At 44.8% G+C, this 25,970-nt stretch overlaps 2 protein-coding genes across 2 annotated transcripts; both read left to right on the forward strand.

The window, feature by feature from the left end:
- Window positions 1–1,402: 1,402 nt before the first annotated feature.
- On the forward strand, window positions 1,403–3,608 carry LOC122724352 (myosin-4-like). Its single transcript, XM_043958937.1, has 2 exons — window positions 1,403–2,281; window positions 2,352–3,608. The coding sequence occupies exons 1-2, from the start codon at window positions 1,403–1,405 to the stop codon at window positions 3,606–3,608; spliced, it is 2,136 nt and encodes a 711-aa protein (XP_043814872.1).
- An 8,489-nt stretch (window positions 3,609–12,097) lies between these two features.
- On the forward strand, window positions 12,098–13,373 carry LOC110630192 (phenolic glucoside malonyltransferase 1-like). The gene has a single exon (XM_043950730.1). It carries the CDS (start codon window positions 12,113–12,115, stop codon window positions 13,010–13,012), a length of 900 nt encoding a protein of 299 aa, XP_043806665.1. The 5' UTR covers window positions 12,098–12,112; the 3' UTR covers window positions 13,013–13,373.
- Window positions 13,374–25,970: the final 12,597 nt, after the last annotated feature.

The following is a 25,970-nucleotide window of genomic DNA, read 5'->3' on the forward strand; positions in this document are numbered from 1 at the left end:
TGTGAGTTCTGCTTTTAAGTTGAACTCTGAGCCTTTAGCTCTGTATGACTCCGAGGTGTCCTCAGCGCCCCGGTCTCTCAGTATTTATTTTAATAACAATCGCATCAGAACTTATAATTTTCTAAATAATAAGCAAGTCTGACCTGGACTGTGCTCCTGTTCGCTCGTACTGTTGAGTCTCTTCACAACTTGCCCCTTTATCCCCTTTATTGATAAAGAGGTAAATCTTTGTGGGCTAAGTTACTTTGACTGACGAGTTGGGCTTCTTATGCGGCGCGTGGGCCCTTGAACCCTGGGCCATTATGATGGACTTGGCCCCTGTTGTGTGCAGAGAAGCCCAGCGGTCATCCTTTTGCCCCTCTTTTTGCCCCCTTTACCTTTCCCACCGGTTAGCCAACCGTCGGGAGGGTAAACTTCGAGGGTAATTAATGATCGCGCCGCTCCAAGACAAAACTGTACAGATTAAAGTGCTGTTTCATTATTTGGCTGTCATTTCGAATTCCTTCTGCCTTTTGAGGAAAACAACTCCTTTCTGCTTTCTGTCTTCCTGCCATTCCTTCTGCGTTTTTACCTTATTTCATTCTCAGGTACGCTTCCTTGTTCTTCTATGGCGATTTCAGAACTCCCTGATGTTGTTAACATTGAGTCCCACATTACCCCTGCTAACATAAATAAATACATTTCTCGGAGGCTTTTGGATACTCCTCTGTATCTGATTCGGGCACCTCTCCCAAATGAGAGGATAGTCCTTCCTTATCCTCCTCCTCCGGGTTTGGTGGATCCTCAAGAGTATCGTAGTATAGTGTTTTTCTTGAAGCAGAGAGATTTTGGTTTACCACTTCCTTTTACTCCTTTCTTTATTGAGGTTTTTGATTACTTCATGGTAACTCCTCGAATGTTATCCCCAAATTCCATTTTGTTCATGTCTTGTTTCGAGTCTATCTGCCTGGGGTGGGGTTTTGCACCCACGGCCTGTCTGTTTGTTACCTTTTTCCGCCTGGTAAAGGCGGCTCAAAACTTCTATTACTTTTCCCCCCGTAGGGGGCTGTCTCTCCTCACTGGCTACAAGGATTCTATAAAGGGATGGGTAGAGAATTTCCTTGTGGCCGAGCTGAAATCAGGTTCCGGCCGAGAGTGGGAGGTAGATTTAAGGTGGGGAGAGATCTATCCGGGTTGCAACGACCTACCCGAGTTGAGTATTATTGAGCAAGTAGGGTTGCTCCGGCTGACTTCCGTTGATCGGAAGTATGACGTCGAGAAGTGTTTGTACGTGTCTAATCGTAGGGACGTCCGGTCCATGGGTATAGCACTCTGCCCAGTTATTTGGTTTCTCCTTTGCTTGTAATATCAGGATGTATGCTAACTTTCATGATTTCGCATTTTCGCAGCTTCGGAAGTAAAAATGGACGAGGTCAAGTTTCCCAAGAACTTTGTCCTATCTCGGGACAATATTCATGCAATCGTCGACGCCTTTTCAGCTGGTCGTTCAGTATCTGAAGCTGCTGCGGAAGTGGTTCAAGCTACTTCCTCCAAGAAGGTTAGCCGATCTCCAGCCAAAGTTCCCTCTCAAGCTGCAAAGCCGAGCTCTCGCAGCTCCAAGTCATCCAGGCCATCTGGCCGTGGCGGACCGAGCTCGCCTTTGGAGTCTGCCGAAGGGTCTGGGTCTGCTCCAGCCTCCTCAGAGGCCGTGATAGAGGCTTCCTTGGTTATCACGGAGCAGACTTCTGTTGTTGAGCAGGTGGAGCGGGGTACTGCCCACTCTCCTGAGAAGGTATCTGGGGGTAAAGACAAGGAGGATTCCGGGACAGGACTGGAGATCGTCCTTATTGAGGACCGAACTCCAGAGGATCTCACCCAAGATGCCCCTGCCCCTGTGAGGACTGAACCTGAGGGTTCTGGGGTCGTTCCAGCAAAGACCGGGGACAAGCGCCCAGCTCCTCCGAGAACGTCTGTCCCATCTCCAGCTAGGAAGAAATCCAGGGCTACTACAGGGTCTTCCATGGCTCTTCCTCCCATTGGGAAAGGAAAAAGTGCTGCTGCCGAGCTTCCGTTACCTTCCTCTGGCAACGCTTTGAAAGCGTCGGACATTACCTCTGAGTCTCCAGCCAGTGCTGTTGCTGACCTGCTCAGAATGCAGATGTTCGGCGGGGTTACACAAGCTTCGGATCCCCGTCTTCTTGCCCTGACTGGTCTCTTAGCCAGTTCTACTGAGGAACAGGTATCTCTCCGATCTCGTTCTCGTGAAGAGCTCGGGAACACAATCAGGGAGATGCTACTGATGGTAAGTCATTTTTCCCTGTCTTTTCAGTTTGTTCTGTTTTGTTTTCTTGACTGTTGTTCTCCTGTGCCAGGTGACGGGTCTTGTCACGGAGGTGGATATCCGTGATCATTCCTTCCGGGAGTCTGTAGACCGCCGGATTGAGGAAGCGCGTAGAGAGGAGAATATATCTGCAACTAATGATGCGAGGGGGAATCTGGCTGCTGCTCGAGAACAAATCCAGACCCTCCAGGCGGAATTGAACTCTGCATTGGAGGCCCTTAAAAGGGCTGAGGAGGAAACAGCTGAGACAGCGAAGCACACCTCGTCTTTAGAAGATGAGCTGTCTCGGACTCGCAAAGTTCTCCAAGAGTCTGATGAGAGGGCAACGGCCTTGGAGGCTCGCTGCAAGGGAGTTTCGGAGCAACTATCCTCTATGGCGAATGCTCTTCAAGAGAGGAATGAGGCTTTGGGCCAAAAAGCGGAGGTCCAGCGCCAGTATGATGCCTTAAAGGCAGATTTTGATGGACTTCAAGCTCATATGAAGGAGGAGAGAACTCAGAAAGAGGCGGCCCTAGCTCGGGTGCAGGTCCTCGAGCAGGAGTTGAGTGCAAGTTCTGACCGTATCAGAGATCTGACTTCTTTGGCTGAAGAATTCAAACTTCGTCATGATCAACTTAACCAGGAAGTCAGGGCGTTGGAATGTAAAGCTCAGCTGGTACGCGAGCAATGCATAGCGGAGTATCAGGAGTCTGACGAGCTGAAGGAGAAAATCGTTCAGGCCGGTGAGTCGGCTGTTCAGGACTACAAGGACTCTTCTGAGTTTAAGGAGTTTGTAGCTGAGGCCTGTGAAGCGCATCTTGGTAAATATTTAGCTTCTGGTGAAATGAAGAGGGCTATTGTTAATGAAGCCCTTCGTTTTTACTCAACCGGCTATAATCGTGGTTTAAGAGAAGCTAGGTGGGCTCCTGATACCCCGTTGTCAGAGCTTCGTAAGCGTGAAGTAGATTCAGATGGCGAGCCAGTAATGTATGGAGAGGATGATTTACCTATGCCCCGGGGAGATTGCCGTGTTGGTGGCCGGTCAACTGTGTCTTCCTCGGATGACGCCGAGCTGGAAGAAGAGGACGTGGAAGTCCTTGGGTCGAAGGATGACGACCCTGTTGCTGAGGAGGAGAACCCCAACCTTGGATCGGAAATTGCTCCTGCTGCTGATGTTGAGAGCTCTGATCCAAGGGATACTGAGCTTCCTGCAGATGTTACTGCAAATAGGGATAGTGTGGGCGAGGGAGTTTTAACTGATGTAAGTCCTTTAAGGACTATCTATCCTCCTACTTCGCCTGAGAGGTGAATTGTAATGATTTAATAAAATATCAATTTTTTGAACTGTCATGGTTTTTCATATGCCTTGTAATGTATTCTTATAAGTGCTGTATTGACCTTTAGCTTTTAGCTAATAGTGTGATCAAATCTTGTACTTTGGTAAACTGACTTGGGCTTCGGATGTAGCCTTCTTCTTCTTTATTTATGCCTTAGACGGTTAAGTTTCTAGAGAATTTTGGTTTTTTCCTTGGCCTTCATGCCTTTGGGTTTTTGAGGATATATGTTTATCCGAGCTGGGAGCCCTGCCTTTTATCTTGGCTAAATTTTTAATCGTTAGTATGCATTTTGGGTTCGGCACTCTTTAGCCGTCGTGCCCTCTGCCTCTTTATGAGGTCGGAACATGTTTACTGGCTGGGGTGCCCCGAGCTTTTCCTCGAGGTCGGAACCTAATTTGTTTCTTGATTTTTTTTTTTTTTTTTTTTTTTTTTTTTTTTTTTTTTTTTTTTTTTTTTTTTTTTTTTTTTTTTTTTTTTTTAGGGTTCTCCTTTTTTGTGAGGTCGGAACCGTATCTTCTGCGAGGTCGACAATATTATGCCCCGAGCTTTTTCAGGTCGGAACCCGCTTTTTACGAATTTGTCCCTGCGTATGATAGGGGAAATTTTCATTTTTCGGGAGGCTCTTAAATCCTTCACCGACCATTATTTTCAGGAGATCTTACGAGATCCTGTTTGTTTTTTGCTCCGGGGTGATCCTGAGGATCCTGGTCTTTTTTATTTTATCCGGGAGATCTTGGGGATCCCGGTCTTGTTTGGTTACCCGGGAGATCTTGGGGATCCCGGTCTTGTTTGGTTACCCGGGAGATCTTGGGGATCCCGGTCTTTTTTATTTTATCCGGGAGATCTTGGGGATCCCGGTCTTGTTTGGTTACCCGGGAGATCTTGGGGATCCCGGTCTTGTTTGGTTACCCGGGAGATCTTGGGGATCCCGGTCTTGTTTGGTTACCCGGGAGATCTTGGGGATCCCGGTCTTGTTTGGTTACCCGGGAGATCTTGGGGATCCCGGTCTTTTTGTGGGAAAATCTTTTTGTGGGAAAATATTATTCATAAAGATAATCACATTGTATAAACAATTTTGCTCATTTTTATCGAAATACAATGCTTTTCTTACAAATATTTCAAGGGAAGTACCTTTTTAGATGCTTGATGTTCCAAGCGTGGGGTTCAGGATTTCCTTGCGTATCTTCTATTCGGTATACTCCTGGCTTGACCACTTTCGTCACTCTGAAAGGTCCTTCCCAGGTTGGCGCTAATTTTCCTGCAGCTGCTCTTTTCCCTGTAGCTTCTAGGTTTCTTAAGGTCAGGTCGCCTACCTTCAAGCTTCTTTCTCTGACCTTTTGATTATAATACCTCGCTGCTCGTTGTTGATAGGCAGCAGTTCGGATTTGAGCTTCTTCCCTCACTTCTTCCAGAGCATCCAGGTTGCTTCTCAATTTGTCCCCATTAGTGTCCTCACTAACGAATTGGACTCGATGAGTGGGAATCCGCAACTCGACTGGGACTACGGCCTCTGTGCCATAAGCAAGTGCAAATGGAGTTTCCTTTGTGGGCGCTCTGGGAGTGGTCCGGAGTGCCCATAGGATGCTATTGAGTTCTTCTGCCCAATTCTCCTTTGCACCATCTAACCGCTTCTTCAACCCTTGGAGGATAGCTCTGTTGGTAACTTCTGTTTGACCATTGGTCTGGGGATGAGCTACGGAGGAAAACTTATGCCATATTCCCATGTTCGTCGTGAAGGCTTTGAAAGTGTTGCAGTCAAATTGTCTACCATTGTCTGAGATAAGCACTCTGGGTATGCCAAATCTACAAACGATATGCCCCCATACGAAATCTATCATTTTACGAGCTGAGATGGTGGCTATAGCTTCTGCTTCTGGCCATTTAGAGAAGTATTCCACGGCCACCACTACAAATTTTCTTTGCCCCGTAGTCTTGGGGAAGGGTCCCAGGATATCGATTCCCCATTGTGAGAAAGGCCACGGACTGGATATGCTTGCCTGAGGAGTGGCAGGGGTCCTGATGGCATTAGCGAATCTTTGACATACGTCACATCTCCGAACAAACTCTTCTGCTTCTTTTTTGACCGTGGGCCAATAATATCCCTGCCTGAATATTTTGCTGGCTAACGTCCCTGCTCCCTCGTGAGCTCCGCATAGACCTCTATGAATCTCTTCCATTACCTTTGTGGCTTCTTCCGGACTCACACATCGGAGCCATGGGCTGGACTTTCCTTTTCTATACAAGGTTCCCCTTATTACTTGGTAGTTGGCCGCTCGAGCAGCTATCTTTCTGGCTTCGTCTTTATCCTCGGGGAGCTCGCCCTTCTCCAGGTACTTTAGATACGGGGTCATCCAGTTTGAGCTCTGTTCCACCTGCAGTACCGTGTTTGTCTTTTCAAATGCAGGGGTATGGACATGCTGTATGTACACTTCATCAGGGAGCTGCTCTAGCTCCTCTTTAGACAACCGACTCAGCAGGTCTGCCTCCTCGTTTTCTTCTCGAGGTATTCTTTGAAACCTGATGTTGATTCCTCGACTTGTGAACTCGGCTTCTAAAGTTTTTACCTTATCAAGGTAGCTTTGCATGATGGGGTCCCTGGCCTGATACACTCCCATCACTTGATTGATTACCAGCTGTGAATCACTATTTACTTCGAGGTCGGTTACCCCTATTTCCGAAGCTACCAACATCCCATTCACCAGGGCTTCATACTCGGCCACGTTATTAGAAGCTTTGAATTCTAGCCGCAAGGCATAACACACTTTAAAGCCCTCCGGCCCCTTAAGCATTATTCCAGCACCGCTGCCCTCAGCGCCTGATGCTCCATCAACATACAACTTCCAGCTGAATTCTTGAGAAAGCTCTCCCTCTCCCCCTTTTTTCGACATGCTTGAGGCTGATTCTCCTTTCTCCTTGTTGAATGTACACTCCGCTATAAAGTCAGCCAGGGCTTGAGATTTTATCGCTGTCCGAGGTCGATACTCCAGACAATAAGGGCTGATTTCCACGGACCATGCCAACATCCGTCCTGAAGTTTCCGGTCTGTGTAGTATCTTCTTTAAGGGTTGATCCGTCATTACAACTCCTTGATGACCTTCCAGGTAAACTTTGAATTTCCGGACCGCTAACAACAGGGCGTAGGCTATCTTTTCGATATTCGAGTATCTGACCTCAGCATCTCTGAGCACCTTGCTAACATAGAAAACAGGTTTCTGCTTCCCTTCTTCCACCCTTACTAAAACCGCGCTGACGGCCTGTTCTGAGGCTGCCAGGTATATCAGGAGTTCTTCTCCTTTTAAGGGGCTACTGAGCACGTGGGGCGAGCTAAGATATTTCTTCAACTCTGCAAAGGCTTTTTGGCAATCTTCTGTCCATTCAAAGTTTGGCATCTTTCTTAATTTCTTGAAGAATGGCAAGCATTTCTCTGCCGACCTCGACATGAATCGGTTGAGCGCCACTACTCTCCCGGTTAATCTTTGTACATCCCTTACACAGGTCGGATCCGGCATACTTAGTATAGCTTCCACCTTCTCCGGATTAGGCTCGATCCCTTTTCCGCTCACCATATACCCCAGGAACTTCCCTCCCCTGATAAAAAAGGCACATTTTGCTGGATTCAACTTCATTCTATATTGATCCAGCACCCCAAATACCTCCCTTAAATCGGCAACGTGTTGCTGGAAAGTTGAACTCTTGACCACCATGTCATCCACATACACCTCCACGTTTCTGCCAATCTGGTTTTTAAAGATCTTATTCATCAATCTTTGATAAGTTGCCCCGGCGTTTCTCAACCCGAAGGGCATAGCTCTGTAGCAGTAAGTCCCATCTTCGGTTATAAATGAGGTTTTTTCCTCATCCGAGCTTTCCATCGGGATTTGATGATAACCGGACATAGCATCCAAAGAAGACATGTAATCAAAACCGGCCGTTGAGTCGACCATTTTATTAATATCGGGGAGGGGATAACAGTCTTTAGGGCAGGCCTTGTTTAGGTCGGTAAAATCTATACACATCCTGTATTTGCCATTAGCTTTTTTGACTAACACAGGATTTGCTAACCACTGCGGGTACATTACTTCCCTAACAAAACCTGCCTCCTCTAGCTTCTGCACTTCCTCCCGGGTGGCCTGTTGTTTTTCTTTTCCCACTACTCTCTTCCTTTGCTTCACCGGTTTAGCTTCAAGGAGGACATTCAGCCGGTGCGTCATTACCTTGGGATCAATTCCCGGCATATCAGAGGGCTTCCATGCGAAGGTCGGCGCGTGACTCCGGATTAAAACCATTACTTCATCTTTCAGTTCTTGGGTGAGGTTGGCATTGAGGCTGAAAACTTTGCTTGCTTCTACTTCTGACAGGGAGAAAGTCTCCAGTTCTCCAACTGGCTCTGTCCGGGCCTCCTTGGTCTCATCCCTGACCTCCAGAACTTCCGAGTCAAGTGCTTCTCCAATTGAGCTCGGCTCTGCCACTGTAGCCAGGTATACAGCCCTTGCTTCTTCTTGACAGCCCCTAACTACTCCCACTCCTCCTTCTGTTGGGAATTTGAGTGCCAGATATCGGATGCTAGTGACAGCCTCGAAATCGAACAACGCCGGCCTTCCCAGAATCACGTTGTAGCACAATGGGAGTTTGGCTACCACAAATACCTCGTGATGAGTGCGAGCTCTTGGCGCCTCTCCCAAGGTGACAGCCAGTTTCACCTTTCCCTCAACGAACACCGGCGCACCCCCGATTCCTTTGATAGGTGACTGGTCTCGAACTAGCTGTTCCTCCGGAATTCCCATCTGCTGGAAAACCCGGTACGGCAGTAGGTTAACCTTACTCCCGTCATCTATCAGGACCTTCTTTACTCGGAAATTATTGATGACAGCCTCAATGACTAGTGCGTCATCGTGAGGCATCTGAATGCCTTGTGCATCTTCCGGAGAGAAAGTAATGGTCATAGGAGAATGCTCCATGATCTGCATGACTTCACCCTGGCTGATTTCCCCTTCTCGATTTCTCTTCTTTCCTCGACGGCTCATCCGTCCTCCTGTTCCTCCAACAATCATATTAATGGTCCCGCTGGATCCATCATTCACTGGCCCGGCTCCTGTTTTCCTCGGCATCTGGGTTGCCGGTCCGGGCTGAGGTCTCTGCCCCTCCGGTTTCTTAACGAAATTTTTGAGATGCCCCCTCTTTATTAACCTTTCAATCTCCGTAATCAGCTGGAAACAATTATTCGTATCATGACCGTGCGTCCGGTGATACTGACAGTACTTGTCAGGGTTTCTTTGGTCTGCCTCCGACCTCAGGGGTCTTGGCCACTGGAGAAAATCCTTATCTTGAACTGCTATGAGCACTTCGGCTCTGGAGGCGTTAAGGGGAGTTGGCTTTTCAGGAACCCACGGAGGAAGCGTTCTTGGTTCAAGCGCTCGTGGAGGGGGAGGAGGCCTTTGTTCCCTTCTCTCCCAGGCCTGCTTATACGGCTCAGGCCTCTTCCCATGCTTCCTCTCATGTCTCTCCGGCCTTTTCTCCTCCGGGGCTTTTTCTTTTGTTGCCATCCCTTTGGCAAATCTGCTTGTCACTAAGGCATCATCCTGCCTTATGTATTTCTCCGCTCTCTTCATTAACTCGGCCAGTGAGGTCGGAGGTTTCCTGCTCAAAGAGCCGAAAAACTCGGCAGAGGTTGTTCCCTTCTGCATAGCCTCCACTGCCCTTCCTTCGTCTAGCTCGGGAATCTGCAGGGCCTCCGTGTTAAAACGAGCAACGTATTCTCTAAGCGATTCTCCTGCCTTCTGCCTCACTGTTTCTAGATAACTCGTCTTTCTATCTGCTGGCACCCCGGCTATGAACCGGCTGATGAAACGAGTGGCCAGATCTCCGAAGCTTTTGATGCTTCCGGCCTCCAGACTATTGAACCATGCTCGTGCTGGTCCCGAAAGCGTTGTTGGGAATACCTTACACATCAATGCATCCGATAGAGTTTGCAACTCCATGAACGTTTTATAGTTCATGACATGCTCCCTCGGGTTGCCAGCTCCGTCATAGGCAGCCATTGACGGCATCATGAATTTCTTGGGGACAGTCTCTTGCTGTACCACCTTCGAGAAAGGAGAAGAAGTAGGCAAGGAAGTTAGGCTTTGATCCTTCTTACCTAGCTCGGCTAAGAGCTGTTCTTTCAACTTTTGCAATTTTTGGTTCATCTTCTCGTCTCCCGAGCTACCTTCCTCTTCCTCTTCCACTTCCGTTCCCGTCTCCGGGGTTGTTTCAGCGGCATAGTTATCTGCCTCCTCATTTTCTATCATTTCTTTCGCCCTCCTCGCATGGATTCGGGCCTGTGGTTCTTCTCCTTCTCCGGCATCATGGCTGTTTGTTCGGAGGTGGTCAGAGGTGGGTCGGGGCTCATTGGTTCTGGGTTCCTCTACTACTGGGAGTGCATTCACTGGGGTGCTAAGACCCCTCTGTTGCATTATCTGCCCCAACCAGTGAGCAGTGGTTTGTAACTGGAGAGCCATGGTTTGAATGTCCTGGTTGGACAGGGTCATAGTGGGAGCATTCCCTGCCAAGCTTGGTGGTGGATTAGGGGGAACAAGTGTTTGGTTATTCATCGCTGTGGGGCTAGAAAAAGAAAACTGCTGCCCTTCTTGGGCAGAGCTCAGGTCATTTGGAATGTTAAGGTTACTTTCTTGGTGGTTTGCCATCGTGGATCTCAGTGGGTTTTGAAAGTGGAAACTCTGGTGATGAAAAGATCTCCTTCGTTTTCCCACAGACGGCGCCAATTGATAATTTGAGATCCAATAGAGTAGGGTTTTACAAGGGTTTTGTATTATAGAATGATGGTTAATACAGCTTTCTTAGACTTCCCTCAAAAACTTGCTTTGTCTGGGGAGGGTGCTCCCCTTTTATCCTTTTTGCTTTGCTCATGGTGAAGTGTAAAGGCCTCTCCGTGATTGGGACACGCGGCTCTGGCATGCAGATTTGGGTGTACGAGGGTATCAGCCGCCTGCTCCATGCGTAACGGCCTCTGATTCTCTCCATGCGTACATCCGTGCGGATCTGCCAGGCTGTCTGAGTTGGGTCTGGACACTGGGCTGGGCTGAGAGTCGGGCCAGATGCTGAGCCCAAGAGGAGAGGGCTTGCTTGGCGCGGGTCGGGCCGGCCTGAATGGAGGAGATGGGTGAGCCCGGCCTTTGAAGGCATACGGGTCAGGCTTGTCTCGCGTGTGTGGGCCTCTGCTTGATGGGCTTTTGGCTATAGTCGAGGCCCTGGTCCGGAGTTAAGAAATCCAGCGGTTATCAAGAAGGAAACGAGTAGCACATGAGTGAGCATGATAAATTTGCTTAAATTGCCCTGAATATATAAAATTAGTGAATTATTTTATGTTAATGGTAATAGTGAATTACATATTTTATATTATCATTTGACATAAAAGTGATATTTATTTTTATAAAATAATAATTTTGTAGAAAATATGTTAAACTACAAAAATGAGTTCTTAAAAATGTAAATATTTTTTTATAAATTACTATAATATTATTATATTAAATTGATAATATTATCATTAATTAAATATAATATTTATTCTATTATTTACAAAAATATATTGTTATCTTTATATTTCAAAGTATTATTTTTTTAAAATAACACTATTTTTTTATTTAATAATTTTTCATAAAAATAATTATTTACAAAAATAGATATTCTTTTTTATAGATTTTAGTTTTTAAAAATGTTGTAAACATATTATGTTTATATTGTTTTGAATTATTATGGTTTTATGTTAATATCATATATTTTTGTAATATGATTTTTTATTAAAAAAATTCATTTTATAAAGATTTAAAAATTTTGCAAATTTTAGTTAATTTTATAATAAATAATTACTACTATCAACATCCCATAATTTTTTCTACTTTAATTTTCAATAAAAGTTAAGAAGTATTTAATTTTTTATTTACTTTTCAATTATTTTATTTTTAATATAAAATGAGAGTATTAATTTATTGGACAATAAAATCATTGCTTGAAAATAAAATCATTATTTAAAAAATAAACAATTAATAATTGATTACATTAAAAATAAACTAAATTTAATAAAATTATAATAGTTAATTTATATATTAATATGATGTGAAAAAGAAAATAATAATAATAATTTAAAAGAAATAATAATTTATACATTTGAATCTGATTTTATTTTTGAGTTTGAACATTTAATATACTGTGTAGCCCCTTTATACAGCCTTGTAAACTTTGCCAAAATGCGATGTACAGTACATTGGTAGAAAAAAAGTTAATTATTAATTTATTTTAAATAAAAGTAATTTCTAAATTCGCCTTTGGTCAATTTAAGTTTTTTTTTTCAATTTTTTTTTCAAATGTTTTTTTTTTTCAATTTAAACGCGCCTTTTTATTTTTTGTTTTTTATAAAATAGCAACCTGCTATGTATATGGAGCATCGACGGCTGCGAATATCAGCTTGGATTTTGTAGTCATGGCAACAACCGACCCAGTCAAGATTCTTGAGATTTGCCAAGTCACCCCTTCAGACTCACCTGAGTCTGCTACTGAGTTTTCTCTTCCTCTCACATACTTTGACATCTTTTGGCTCAAACACCGCCCAATCGAGCTTATTTTTTTCTTTGAGCTCACTGATTCAACTGGAACATTTTTCCACTCAGTGATCCTTCCAAAACTTAAAACCTCGCTTTCCCTCACTCTCCTCCACTTTCTTCCTGTTGCTGGAAAAATCGCATGGCTACGACGCGCCGACAGGCCAGCCATCTGTTACAACCCGAACGACTGCGTTTTGGTCACAGTGGCCGAGTCTAATGCGGACTTTAGTCTTCTTTCAGGCAACCAAATGCGTGAAGCTAAAGAGTGGCATCTTTATATACCGGAGTTGCCTGTATCGGACTCAACAGCGGCAACTATAGGTTTCCAAATAACACTATTTCCAAATCAAGGCTTTTCCATTGGCATCTCTTCTCACCATGCTGTTTTTGACGGCAAAAGTGCGACCATGTTTGTGAAAGCATGGGCTCACATATCCAATCAGAGCGATACAGAGACCAACCCATGTTTATTACCTGAGCTAATTCCGGTTTTTGATCGAAGTCTCATTCAGGACCCAGAAGGTCTTTCCATGATTTACTTGAACAACTGGTCGGAAGCCGACAGTCCTACAAGTTTGAAGCTATTGCAGGGTAAAGAAGTTCCACCCAACTCAGTACGGTCTACGTTCGAGTTGTCTTCACAAGACATACAGAAAACTCAGGCGAAACATCATCTCTCAATTGGAAAGCCTCCACAAAGAAGATTGGAATCAAATAAAATCAATGCATTTGTCAAACTTTGTAGTCTCATTTGCTTATACATTGGTTTGCATCGTTAATGCTCGAATGCCAAAAAGCAACAGAAAGGTCCGGTTTGCATTTTCAGCAGATTATAGAGCCCGATTGGAGCCTCCAGTGCCTGCCAATTATTTTGGTAACGGTGTCAAAGGCTTCCCTATATTTACAGAAGGAAGCTCTTCTGGGAGATGATGGGGTTGCCTTCGCAGCAGATAAGCTGAGCGAGAGGGTAAAAGGGATAGAGAAAGGAGTGATAAGTAAAACAGACAAGGAAATCCTTGCAAACTATCGGAAGATTAGTGTAATACCCGGCTAGATCTCGACATCGGAATTCCTACCTTCCGGCAGAATCTCCGTTGGAATCTGAAATTCTCGGATGTCGGAGCCTTCTAGAAGGGTAAAATAGAGGTTTTCTAAAATGTTTTTATATGTTTTTATGGTTTTAATGAAGCAAGAAATTGAGTTTTGAAAGAAAGAGTCATGAAAGAAAGACCCAGGTTCGGCCGCCGAACCTCAAGTTCGGCCGCCGAACATGGGAGTTTGCGGAAGTACCTTTGGCCCCCGAAGATGATCTGACCAGTCACCTATCAAAGGCCCCATGTCCGAAAATGGACGAATTTTCTCTCTCTATTTTCGGGCATAGGTGAGATTTCGCCATCCCATGATTGATTTTATGTTTTCCTTCAATCCCTTAAAGTTTTTTTATGAGTTTTACTTTGTTTTGAATATTTTTGAACTAAGATCAAAGTTTTGAAGCTTGGAGACCCCCGGAGCTCGATTTCTCCCAATCTCCAAGTTTGTATCACATCTCCTCTCGACCTTCAAGAGGTAAGTGTAGATTCACGCCTTTTATGACGTTTTAAGTAAGTTTTAAGAAGGGGTTAAGAGTTTTGATGCATGTTTAGAGTAGATGCAAAATGTTAGGGTTTATGTTAGTTTAATGATAAATGTGATGCTTAATGTGTTGTTTGTTGGGGTTTAGGCTAGTTTTATGCCCCTATGTGCTTGATTATGTGTATATGCATGCTTTTAAGTGTTGAGTATGAGTTTGGAGGGTTTTGGGAGGCTAGTTGTGGGATGGCAGAATAGGGTTCTACCACCCAGAAGGATCCAGGTTCGGCCGCCGAACCTGCCAGGGGAGGCAGTTTTGGCCGCCTAACCTTGCCCCTGAAAGTTGGACTTTCGGCTCTGGAGGGAAGTTTTAGCCGCCGAACCTGCCCCCGAAGGATGGTGACTTTCGGCTCTGGAAAGACTTTTGGCCTCCGAACCCTGCCCCCGAAAGTGCCTGACTTTCGGATCTGTAGGTGCTTTTGGCCGCCGAACCTGCCGCTGAAAGTCCCCTGCCCAACCTTCCTTTGCCTGTTTCCAATGCATGTTTTATGATGTTTTAGGGGGATTTTGGGGAGTTGTTTAGAGTCATGTTAGAGTATGTTTGGTCCCTCATTTGTGTAATACCCGGCTAGATTCCGGCATCGAAATCCCTACCTTCCGGCGGAATCTCCGTTGAAATCGGGAATTTTGAAGATGCCAGAGGCTTCTAAAGGGGTAAGATGTGTTTTCAAAAAAAAAATGCTTTTATTGATTTCATGATTTTAAATGGAAAAGAATTGAGTTTTAAAAAGAAAAGATCAAGGAGGCATTTGCCAAGTTCGGCCGGTGAAAGTGAAGTTCGGCCGCCGAACATGGGAAGGTTTCGGGAGCGCTTTTGGCCTCTGAAAGCTTTGTTTGAACGAACCAAGGTTCGGCCGCCGAACATGCATGAGTTTAGGGGGCACGTTAGGCTGCCGAAGGTTGTTGACCAGGCCACCTATAAAGAGCCATCAGATCGGAAATGGGCGAGTTTTCTCCCCATTCTCGAGCTCAGATGAGTTTATACTCTCCTTTGGTCGTTTTCATGCTTTCTCTACCCATCTCTCAAGTTTTCATGAGTTCTACCCTTGTTTTGAAGTTTTGAAGCTTAAATAGGAGTTTTGAAAGCTTGGAGGCTTTTGGAGCTTGGATCCTCCACACCTCCGAGTTAGGGATCGCACCACCCCTCGATCTTCAAGAGGTAAGTGTAGATCCTTGCTTTCCTTGTGTTTTAATGAAGTTTTATGAAGTTTTAATGTTTGAGTACGGGTAGATATGCATGTTTAGGTTTATGTGGGTTTTATACCCAATGTATGTTGATGTGATGTTTGTGTTGAGAAGTTTATGTTAGTTTATGCTCATTTATGCATGTGGGAGAGTGTATGCATGATTGGGAGAGAGCAAGTGAGGTTTTGAGTAGTTTTGATGGTTTTGGCTTATGTGGGTCATAAGCTATTTACGTATGCTTTATGATGTTCTTTGTTGGAGTTTAAGCTTGTTTAAGCTCCTTTATGCATGGTTAAGGTTTATGCGTGTTTTTAAGAGGTTGGGTGCTTGTTTGGGGTGTTTGGTAAGGTTTTGGAGGCTGTTATGCATGAGAGGCTGAGTTCTGATGAACTCAGGTTCAGCCGCCGAAGGTAGTTTCGGCCGCCGAACCTGCCCATGGATGCATGGATTGGCCGCCTAACCTTGCCCCCGAAAGTTGTGTTTCGGATCTGGAGCAGACTTTCGGCCGCCGAAGGTGATGTTCGGCTGTCGAAAGTGCCTGACTTTCGGATCTGGAGAGAGGCTTCGGCCGCCGAATCTACCGCCGAATCTGCATGGCTTTCGGCTCTAGAAGGGACCTTCAGCTGCCGAAAGTGCCGCCGAAAGTGCCCTGTCCAGCCCTTTCATGGTTATTTTCTATGCATGTTTTAAGGTTGTTTTGAGGGGTTTTTGGGGAGTTGTTTATGAGATGTTTGAGTGTGTTTGGCACCTCATTCGAGTCCACCTGTGTAGGATCGGACCCGAGGGACTAAGGAGGCCGTCAGTATTAGCTGTTGCAGAGTCAGTCCGGCGTCTGCCAGAGGTGAGTAGAACTGAACTTAATCTTTTATTTTACGAAATCAAATGCCTACAGCATGTTCATGCATCATGTTTATATGTAATAGGTTGATTGCACTAGTTACACAAATATGACGCATTGCATTATTTACTGTTGATGTGGATGGACCAAGGCGACCCCAATGGCCCATAAGTCTGTCATGATAAGAGAAGTCCTGTGGAGCTCCTTTGAGGGCCGGGCACCATGTAGAAAGTCCTGTGTGAGCTCCTTCGAGGGCCGGGCACCATGTTATGTAATGAAAGTCCTGTGTGAGCTCCTTTGGGGGCCGGGCACTGACAGATGGAGCTTTGGAGGTCATGTCCAATCCGTGATGTGAATTGTTTGTGTTTTGACGCATTTCATAAAAGCATGTAATTAATGAACTGTTTTTATTGTTTCTACTCACTGGGCTTTTTAGCTCACCCCACTCCCCTAACCCCAGTGTTGCAGGTCTGAGGAAGATTGGGAAGTCTCAAGAGTTAAGGTTTTGCTTATGTAATAGATTAGTACTCTTAGTGTGGACATGTAATGTAAATTGATATAATGAAATGTAAGGTAATGCAAGTATAGTAGAGTTGTGTATGTATTAGTACTGTGCTTGGCCCTAAGACTTGGTTAGTTCCTATTTAGTACATGATGTATGTTATGCTAGATGTTGAGTTGTGTTTGAACTAAACTTGTGGCATGTGTTGTTTACCACGCTAGAGCTTGATGAGGACTCTAGTGGAGGTTTTATGTTATTGGTTTGGATGCATGCACAGGTTAGGTTTGGTTCATTGGATGTGATTCCGGCTTGATGTATGTTTTGTTGACCCAACTAGAGTTTTGATGAGGGCTCTAGTAAGGGGTTCTTTATGTTTTCAGTTATGTCGCATACAGGTCAAGCTCGGTAATTACATCAGATGTTTCAGTTTTTATGTTAATGTTTTGATCATGTATGGGATTTGACTAGGTGACAGGATGTATGTTAGACTTGCTACGGGTCCCGGCGGCCTTAAGCCGATCTGGATCCTAGCGCCGGTAGCGGTTCGGGCCGTTACAGAGGGGTATCGGATTCCGGGCTGTTACAATTTGAGTCCACCTGTGTAGGATCGAACCTGAGGAATCGAGGTGATCAGCAGTGAGCTAGCTGCTTCAGAGTTAGTTCAGAGTCAGCCAGAGGTGAGTAGAACTAAACTAATCTTTTATTTCGAGAAATCAAATGTTTTAAGCATGTTCATGCATCTTGTATATGTAATAGATTAGTAGTGGACATGAAATGACATGTAATGTAATGTAAGGTATTGTACAATAATGTAATGAGGTTTAGTATTGTGCTTGGCCCTAATGTTGGTTGTAAATCCCTGGTGTACATGATCTTTATGAAATGTTTTATTGTCGCTTTATGTTGAACCAGGCTTGACATATGAGATGTTGACCCAACTGGAGCATTTGATAGGGGCTCCAGTAAGGGGTTTTATGTATACAGTTTTAGTGCATGCACAGGTCAAGCTTGGTATATGAAAAGTTTAAAGTTTTTTATGAAAATGTATGATCATGTATAGGATTTTATCAGGTGTACAGGATGCATGTTAGGCTTGCTACGGGTTCCGGCGACCTTAAGTCGATCTGAATCCTAGCGCCGGTAGCGGTCTGGTTTTTGGATCGTTACAGAGTGGTATCAGAGCCCTAGTTTTATATGGTCGGACCTAGAGAGCGTCAGGCTCATAGATGTTCTAGAAAGGCAAGCACAATAGGAAAAATCATGTCCACTAGGATAGGATGTAAAGTCCTGTCTTGATGATGATGTGAAATGCCATGATTTTATGCATGTGCATTAATGATATGCTATGTATGTGATGTGGGTTCATGTGTTTTCACATGAACCATATGATGCTAATGTTTATGTGTACTTGTCGTTTTTCAGAAACAGAATGCGAGGCACTCATCGATTTGCACGATTGACTGGAGTCCCACCTGAAAATGAGGGCATGGATGCCCGTCCCCCTGCTTTGCCAAGGGCAATGTCTAGTAGATCAAGCAGAGAAGGAATATCAAGGGACCCTAGAAGGTCTTTTGATGTAAGCAGGAGGAGAACAGATCCGGATAGAATGTCGGCTGATGTGAGGGAGGTAGAGGAGGATGAACAGAGAAAAGATGGTAGTCTGGGCATGAGTATGTCAGAAGAAGGTATGGGAGAGTCTCAAGGAGGCGCTCAGGCCTCGGGGTTTGGTTATCTACCCCAATATCCACCCTTTCCACAGGGCTCAAGGTATCCGATGGGAAGTACATCGGATTGCTCCAGCTTCAACCCATATCCCTCCTTCATGCCTTATCCTCGTTTTTACCCACCATATCCCCAGTACCCTATGTATTCACCCTCACCCTTCTACCCAAATACAGCAAACCCTAACCCAGGGAATGCTGCACCTCCTCCTCCACCAGCAGAACCCATAGTCCCTGATGTCCAAACACCTAAACCTAGCTCATCTATGGGGAGCAAGGTAAAGATAACAGATTATCTAAAGCTGGATGCTCCTAAGTTCAAAACAAGGGATGATCCGTTTGAGTACCTCAAAACGGTAAAGATGATAACAGACGAGCTGGGAGCTAGTGATAGTAGAGCCATTCAGATGGTGGGATTCACATTGAAATGTAAGAAAGCAAGGGAGTGATTTAAAAACTATGTGGACCCAAGGCTGGATAGCCTATCATGGGAAGAGTTTGTTAATGAGTTTGCTGGATGGGCTTTTCCAGACAGTTCTAAGGAGCTGAAAGTTGTTGAGTTTGAGCAGCTGAGACAGACAAAGGATATAAGTGTCGATGAGTACACAGATAAATTCCTGGAGCTGCTGCAGTATGTGGGTCAGGCATATGGCACAGATCAGAAGAAAGCTAGGAGGTATACCATGAGGCTCCACTCTAGGTATTCCTCCCTGATCCTAGCAGCAAAGAGGGAGAGCTTCCACACCATAGTGGATGCAGCCAGAAAGATGGAGGCTAGTGCCATCGTTCAAGGAACAGTGAAACAGCAAGTGGCATAGCCCTCGAGTTCCAAGACCCCAGGTTCAGGGAAGTTCGACCTCTCTTCTTTGAGTACAGCAGCTTTGGGTAGCAAAAAGTGGGGCAGAGGCTCTAAAAACCCGAAGAAGAATAAGTTTTGGAACTGGTTGAAGTCGGGTCTGGGATTAGGTGGTGGTTCGAGCTCTGGTTCGGATGGCTCCGAATGCTTGAGGTGCGGTAAACCGCACAAGGGAGTCTGTCGGTTTGGGACATCAGCATTTTACAGATGTGGGCAGGAGGGACACATAGCACGGGAGTGTCCTAGAGTAGCCTTTATGGCACCGTCCCAGCAGACAGCTTCAGGCAGTGTGGCTCGGCCAGTGGCTCCAGCCACGACGCAGGGCAGTGGTAGAGGCAGAGGGAGAGGGATAGTCTTTTCTTCAGCAGGTTCCCGGGGTGAAGGTCCATCAGCTCTAGCTCGGATCTTCACTATGACACAGCAGGCGGCTAACACGTCAAACACCGTGGTGTCAGGTAATCTCATCATTGGATATTCTGATGTATATGCTTTAATGGACCCTGGTGCATCTCATTCTTTTGTTGCTCCAAGAGCCGTAGATAAAGTGAGTTTGATAGTCTCTGGGTTAGAGTGTCCCCTTTGGGTCAGTGGACCCAAGTGTGATCCATCTGTGGCAGAGTCAGTCTGCCGGTTCAGTCCAGTTTTTGTTGAGGGTAGATGCCTTCCAGCCGACCTTGTGGTTCTAGACTTGACGGATTTTGATGTCATTCTAGGGATGGATTGGCTATCTGCTCATGGTGCTACCTTGGACTGCAAAGACAAGGTAGTCAGGTTCAGAGATCAGAATGGGTCATAGGTTGTCTTCAGGGGAGACAGGAGGGGTACAACTAGAGGTTTGATATCAGCCCTACAAGCTCGTAGGTTGCTCAGGAGGGGGTTGTCAGGGGTTTCTAGCTCATGTGAGAAAGCTTGATAGTCAGGTCAGGGAACCCACCTCAGTGCCCGTAGTCAGAGAGTTTCCAGATGTCTTCCCAGACAAGCTTCCAAGACTACCACCTGCTAGGGAGATAGAGTTCGAAATAGAAGTAATGCCTGGAACCAGACCGATCTTTATCCCTCCCTACAGATGGCACCTGCAGAGCTGAAAGAATTGAAAGAGCAATTGCAAGAGTTGGTAGATAAGGGTTTCATCCGACCGAGTACCTCACCTTGGAGTGCTCCAATGCTATTTGTAAAGAAGAAGGATGGATCCTTGAGACTTTGTATCGACTACAGGCAGTTGAACAAAGTCACTACCAAGAACAAGTATCCTCTACCCAAGATCGACGATCTATTTGATCAGCTAGCAGGAGCAGGTTGTTTTTCCAAGATAGATATGAGATCTGGGTACCACCAGCTAAGAATCAGAGAGGAAGATGTGACGAAGACGGCGTTCATGGCCAGATATGGGCATTATAAGTTCCTAGTGATGCCGTTCGGGCTAACCAATGCCCCTGCAGCATTCATGGACCTCATGAACAGAGTTTTTAGCCAGTATCTGGATCACTTTGTTATCGTTTTCATTGACGATATCTTAGTGTATTCCAGAAATACAGAGGAACATGCTCATCATCTGAGGTTAGTTTTCCAGACCTTGAGGGAGCACGGCTTGTATGCCAAGTTCTCCAAGTGTGAATTCTGGTTAAGGAGCATCTCATTCTTGGGGTATGTTGTGTCAGAAAAAGGAATTGAAGTGGACCCCAAGAAGGTAGAAGCTGTAGATAACTGGCCCAGACCCACTACAGTTACAGAGATTAAAAGCTTTTTGGGTTTGGCAGGTTACTACAAGAGATTCGTTCAGGATTTCTCCAAAATTGCCGCTCCTATGACCAGGTTGACTAAGAAGAATCAGAGATTTATTTGGTCAGATCAGTGTGAGGAAAGCTTTGAAGAGTTGAAGAAAAGGTTGACGTCAGCACCGGTGTTAGCTCTGCCTACCAATAATGAAGACTTCACGGTGTTTTGTGATGCATCCCATGTGGAACTAGGTTGTGTGTTGATGCAAAATGAGAGGGTAATTGCTTATGCTTCTAGACAGCTGAAGAAGCATGAGTTGAATTATCCTATACATGATCTAGAGATGGCAGCTGTGATCTTTGCACTCAAGATGTGGAGGCATTACCTATATGGGGTAAGATGTGAGATCTTTACAAATCATAAAAGTTTGCAGTACATCTTGAGTCAGAGAGAGTTGAACCTGAGGCAGCGAAGATGGGTAGAACTGCTTAGTGACTATGATTGCAAAATTCAGTACAGTCCGGGTAAGACAAATGTTGTGGCAGATGCCCTAAGCCGGAAATCACTTGGCAGTCTATCCCATGTTACCGCAGAGAGAAGACCGGTGGTGAGGAAATTCTACAAGCTCATTGATGAAGGGCTGCAGTTAGAGTTGTCTGGTACAGGTGCGTTAGTGGCTCAGATGAGAGTGACACCCGTATTTCTGGAGCAAGTGGCACAGAAACAGCATGAGGACCTAGAGTTGGTGAAGATAGCCAGAGTTGTCCAAGCAGGCAAGAATGATGAGTTCAGATTTGACAACAAATGGATCATCCGCTATGGGAACAGGTTATGTGTACCAGATGACATGAGTCTGAAAGGAGACATTATGAGGGAAGCTCATAATGCCAGGTACAATGTTCACCCTGGAGCCACCAAGATGTATCAAGATCTAAAGAGAGTCTATTGGTGGCCAGCTATGAAGAAAGAAGTGGCACAGTTTGTGTCCGCCTGTGAAGTCTGTCAAAGGGTGAAGCTGGAGCATCAGAAGCCAGCTGGGATGCTCAACCCACTACCGATTCCAGAGTGGAAATGGAAAAACATAGCAATGGATTTCGTAGTGGGGCTACCAGCAACGTCCAACAGATTAGACTCCATATGGGTGGTTGTGGACAGACTGACCAAATCTGCTCACTTCATCCCTGTCAGGAGTGGCTATTCTGTGGACAAATTGGCACAAGTGTATGTGGAAGAGGTTGTGAGGTTGCATGGGGCTCCGGTATCAATAGTGTCCGATAGGGGACCCCAGTTCACCTCCAGGTTTTGGCGGAGTCTGCAGAATGCTATGGGCACAAGGTTGGACTTTAGCACTGATTTCTATCCTCAGACTGACGGACAGTCAGAAAGGACCATCCAGACTATAGAAGATATGCTCAGAATGTGTGTGCTAGATTTTGGCGGTTTTTGGAGGCAGCATCTACCCTTGGTGGAGTTTGCCTACAATAACAGCTATCATGCTAGCATAGCTATGGCTCCTTATGAAGCTCTTTATGGAAGGAAGTGCAGGACACTTATTTGTTGGGAACAAATGGGAGAAAGGGCCTTGGCAGGGCCTGAGCTAGTAGAGATCACCAGCAGGGTAGTGCCCATTATCAGAGAAAGGATCAGGACTGCTGTGAGTCGGCAGAAAAGCTATGCAGATGTCCACAGGAAGCATGTGGAGTTTCAGGAGGGAGATATGGTGTTGCTCAAGGTGTCTCCTATGAAAGGGGTGATTCGTTTTGGGAAGAAAGGTAAGCTAGCTCCATAGTACATCGGACCCTTTGAAATCTTGCAGAAGATTGGGAATGTATCATACAAGTTGGACTTACCTGCTTCAATGGAGAGAATCCATCCGGTTTTCCATGTTTCCATGTTATGGAAGTTCGTGTCAGATCCGGGCAAGGTTCTTAATGAGCCTGATGTGGAGATCCTAGGAGATCTCACATATGTTGAGCAGCCAGTGCGTATCCTAGACACGCAGATCAGAAAGGTGAGGAACAAGAAAATCCCGATGGTGAAAGTCCTTTGGAATCACCATAATGTAAAAGAATGTACATGGGAGACACGGAAGTCAATGCTCCAGCAATACCCTTATCTCTTTTAAAGTTAGTGTTTATGTGTTTTGTATGTGTTTATGTTTATGCCATGCTATGTTGTTTGTTGAACATTCGGGGACGAATGTTCTTAAGGGGGGAAGAATGTAATACTCGGCTAGACCCCGGCATCGAAATTCCTACCTTCCGGCGGAATCTCCGTTGGAATCCGAAATTTTCAGATGTTGGAGCCTTCTAGAAGGGTAAAATAGAGGTTTTCTAAAATATTTTTATATGTTTTTATGGTTTTAATGAAAAAAGAAATTGAGTTTTGAAAGAAAAATCCATAGAAGAAAGACCCAGGTTCGGCCGCTGAACCTCAAGTTCGGCCGCCGAACATGGGGAGTTTACGGAAGCACCTTTGGCCCCCGAAGATGGTCTGGCCAACCACCTATAAAAGGCCCCATGTCCGAAAATGGGCGAGTTTTCTCTCTCTATTTTCGGGCATAGGTGAGATTTCGCCCTTCCATGGTTGATTTTATGTTTTCCTTCAATCCCTTCAAGTTTTTGATGAGTTTTACTTTGTTTTGAAGATTTTTGAGCTAAGATCAAAGTTTTAAAGCTTGGAGACCCCCGGAGCTCGATTTCTCCCAATCTTCAAGTTTAGATCACATCTCCTCTCGATCTTCAAGAGGTAAGTGTAGATCCACGCCTTTTATGACGTTGTAAGTAAGTTTTAAGAAGGGGTTAAGAGTTTTGATGCATGTTTAGAGTAGATGTAAAATGTTAGGGTTTATATTAGTTTAACGATAAATGTGATGCTTAATGTGTTGTTTGTTGGGGTTTAGGCTAGTTTTATGCCCCTATGTACTTGATTATGTGTATATGCATGCTTTTGAGTGTTGAGTATAAGTTTGGAGGGTTTTGGGATGCTAGTTGTGGGATGGCAGAATCGGGTTCTGCCACCTAGAAGGATCCAGGTTCGGCCACCGAACCTGCCAGGGGAGGCAGTTTTGGCCGCCTAACCTCGCCCCCGAAAGTTGGACATTCGGCTCTGGAGGGAAGTTTCAGCCGCCAAACCTGCCCCCGAAGCATGGTGACTTTCGGCTCTAGAAGGACTTTTGGCCGCCGAACCCTGCCCCCGAAAGTGCCTGACTTTCGGATTTATAGGGGCTTTCGGCCGCCGAAAGTCCCCTGCCCAGCTTTCCTTTGCCTGTTTCCAATGCATGTTTTATGATGTTTTAGGGGGTTTTTGGGGAGTTGTTTAGAATCATGTTAGAGTATGTTTGGTCCCTCATTTGAGTCCACCTGTGTAGGATCGGACCTGAAGAACCGAGGTGATCAGCAGTGAGATAACTGCTTCAGAGTTAGTTCAGAGTCAGCCAGAGGTGAGTAGAACTAAACTAATCTTTTATTTCGAAAAATCAAATGTTTTAAGAATGTTCATGCATCTTGTATATGTAATAGATTAGTAGTGGATATGAAATGACATGTAATGTAATGAGGTTTAGTATTGTGCTTGGCCCTAATGTTGGTTGTAAATCCCTGTTGTATATAATCTTTATGAAATGTTTTATTGTCGCTTTATGTTGAACCAGACTTGACATATGAGATGTTGACCCAATTAGAGCATTTGATGAGGGCTCCAGTAAGGGGTTTTATGTATACAGTTTTAGTGCATGCACAGATCAAGTTTGGTATATGAAAAGTTTAAAGTTTTTTATGAAAATGTATGATTATGTATGAAATTTTATCAGGTGTACAGGATGAATGTTAGGCTTGCTACGGGTTCCGACGACCTTAAGTCGATCTGAATCCTAGCGCCGGTAGCGGTCTGGTTTCCGAATCGTTACAATTAGGGAGTGAGAAAGTACAATAATTGGCATTGGGGTTGCTGGGTCACCTCGATTCTGAGGTTTATGGGACAGATATCGTGTGGGGGAAGCCAAAGAAGGTGGAAATTACATCTATAGATAGGGAAGATTCAATTTTCATGGCAGAGAACAAAGATGGGAGCGGCGGAGTTGAGATTGGTTTAGTCTTAAAGAAGCATGAGATGGAGAAGTTTGATTCAGTGTTCGTCAATGGCCTAAAAAACCTGTGACGTGTAACATTATACAGCAATTCCATCTGGGTGGATCTCTTTATCTGGGTAGCTGTAGTTATTGAAGACTGTCCTCATGGGTTTACCCGATTTGCTTCTGCACTATATATGTAGGGCTTTTTTCAAAATAAAGTTAAAAAATATATATATTTTTTAAATTATGGTTCGCCGAAAAAATTTTCCTGAATCAGGGTGAATCAGGCCTCTGCCGCATTTTATAAGTGCGGTAAAACTTACCGCACTTATAAAATGCTGTAGAAAGTGAATTTTTTAAAAAGTAATTTTTTTTAAAAAATAAAATTCTACCGCACTTTTAAAGTGCGGTAGAAGTTTATTTAAATTTAATTTTAATAATTAAAAATTCTACCGCAAGTTAAAAATACGGTAGAATGTTAAATTTTATAATAATTGAAAGTTTTTCTAATTTTTAATAATTAAAAAATTAAAAATTAAATTAATTTATCAATTTACGTATTACCGTACTTTAAAAGTGCGGTAATACATAATGAATAGTAGGGTTTATTAAATATTTATGTAATTCTTCATTACGTATTACCGTGCAATAGTAGGGTTTATTATTAAATATATGGGTGCAGGGATGGAGATGGGTGAGGGATGGAGATGGAAGAGCGGGAAGATGGGAGCGGGATGGAGATGGAAGAGCGGGATGGAGATGGGAGCGGGATGGAGATGGGAGCAGGAAGGAGATGGGAGCAGGGATGGAGATGGGAGCGGGATGGAGATGGGGAAGAAGATGGGAGCAGGGATGAGATGGGGAAGAAGATGGGTTTTATAGGGGTGGAGCAGGAAGAAGAATGTGGAGCGGGGATCATCGGGGAAGAAGACTGGGGATGACCGCGGAAGAAGATGGGTCCTCTACCGCACTTTTACAGTGCGGTAGAGGACAATTTCTCTGTCAGAAGACTGCATCTGGCAGAGATTCTACAGCACTTATAAAGTGCAGTAGAACGGAGGAGGTGTGCCTGCCTCTCGCTGACGGGGCAGAGACGGGTCTTGTCTCTGTCCACTCTGCTAGGTGCAATCTCTACCGCACTTTTAAAGTGCGGTAAATTTTTTAAAAAAATTATTAAAAATTTTACCGCACTTCAAAATTGCGGTAGAATTTTTTTAT

This window comes from Manihot esculenta, chromosome 1 (genome assembly GCF_001659605.2).
Source record: "Manihot esculenta cultivar AM560-2 chromosome 1, M.esculenta_v8, whole genome shotgun sequence".
Taxonomy (NCBI): Eukaryota; Viridiplantae; Streptophyta; class Magnoliopsida; order Malpighiales; family Euphorbiaceae; genus Manihot; species Manihot esculenta.

Coding starts and splice junctions, on each gene's coding strand:
- LOC122724352 (XM_043958937.1), top strand. CDS start 1,403: ATGGACGAGGTCAAGTTTCCCAAGAACTTTGTCCTATCTCGGGACAAT. Junction 2,282..2,351: donor TCAGGGAGATGCTACTGATG/GTAAGTCATTTT, acceptor CTCCTGTGCCAG/GTGACGGGTCTTGTCACGGA.
- LOC110630192 (XM_043950730.1), top strand. CDS start 12,113: ATGGCAACAACCGACCCAGTCAAGATTCTTGAGATTTGCCAAGTCACC.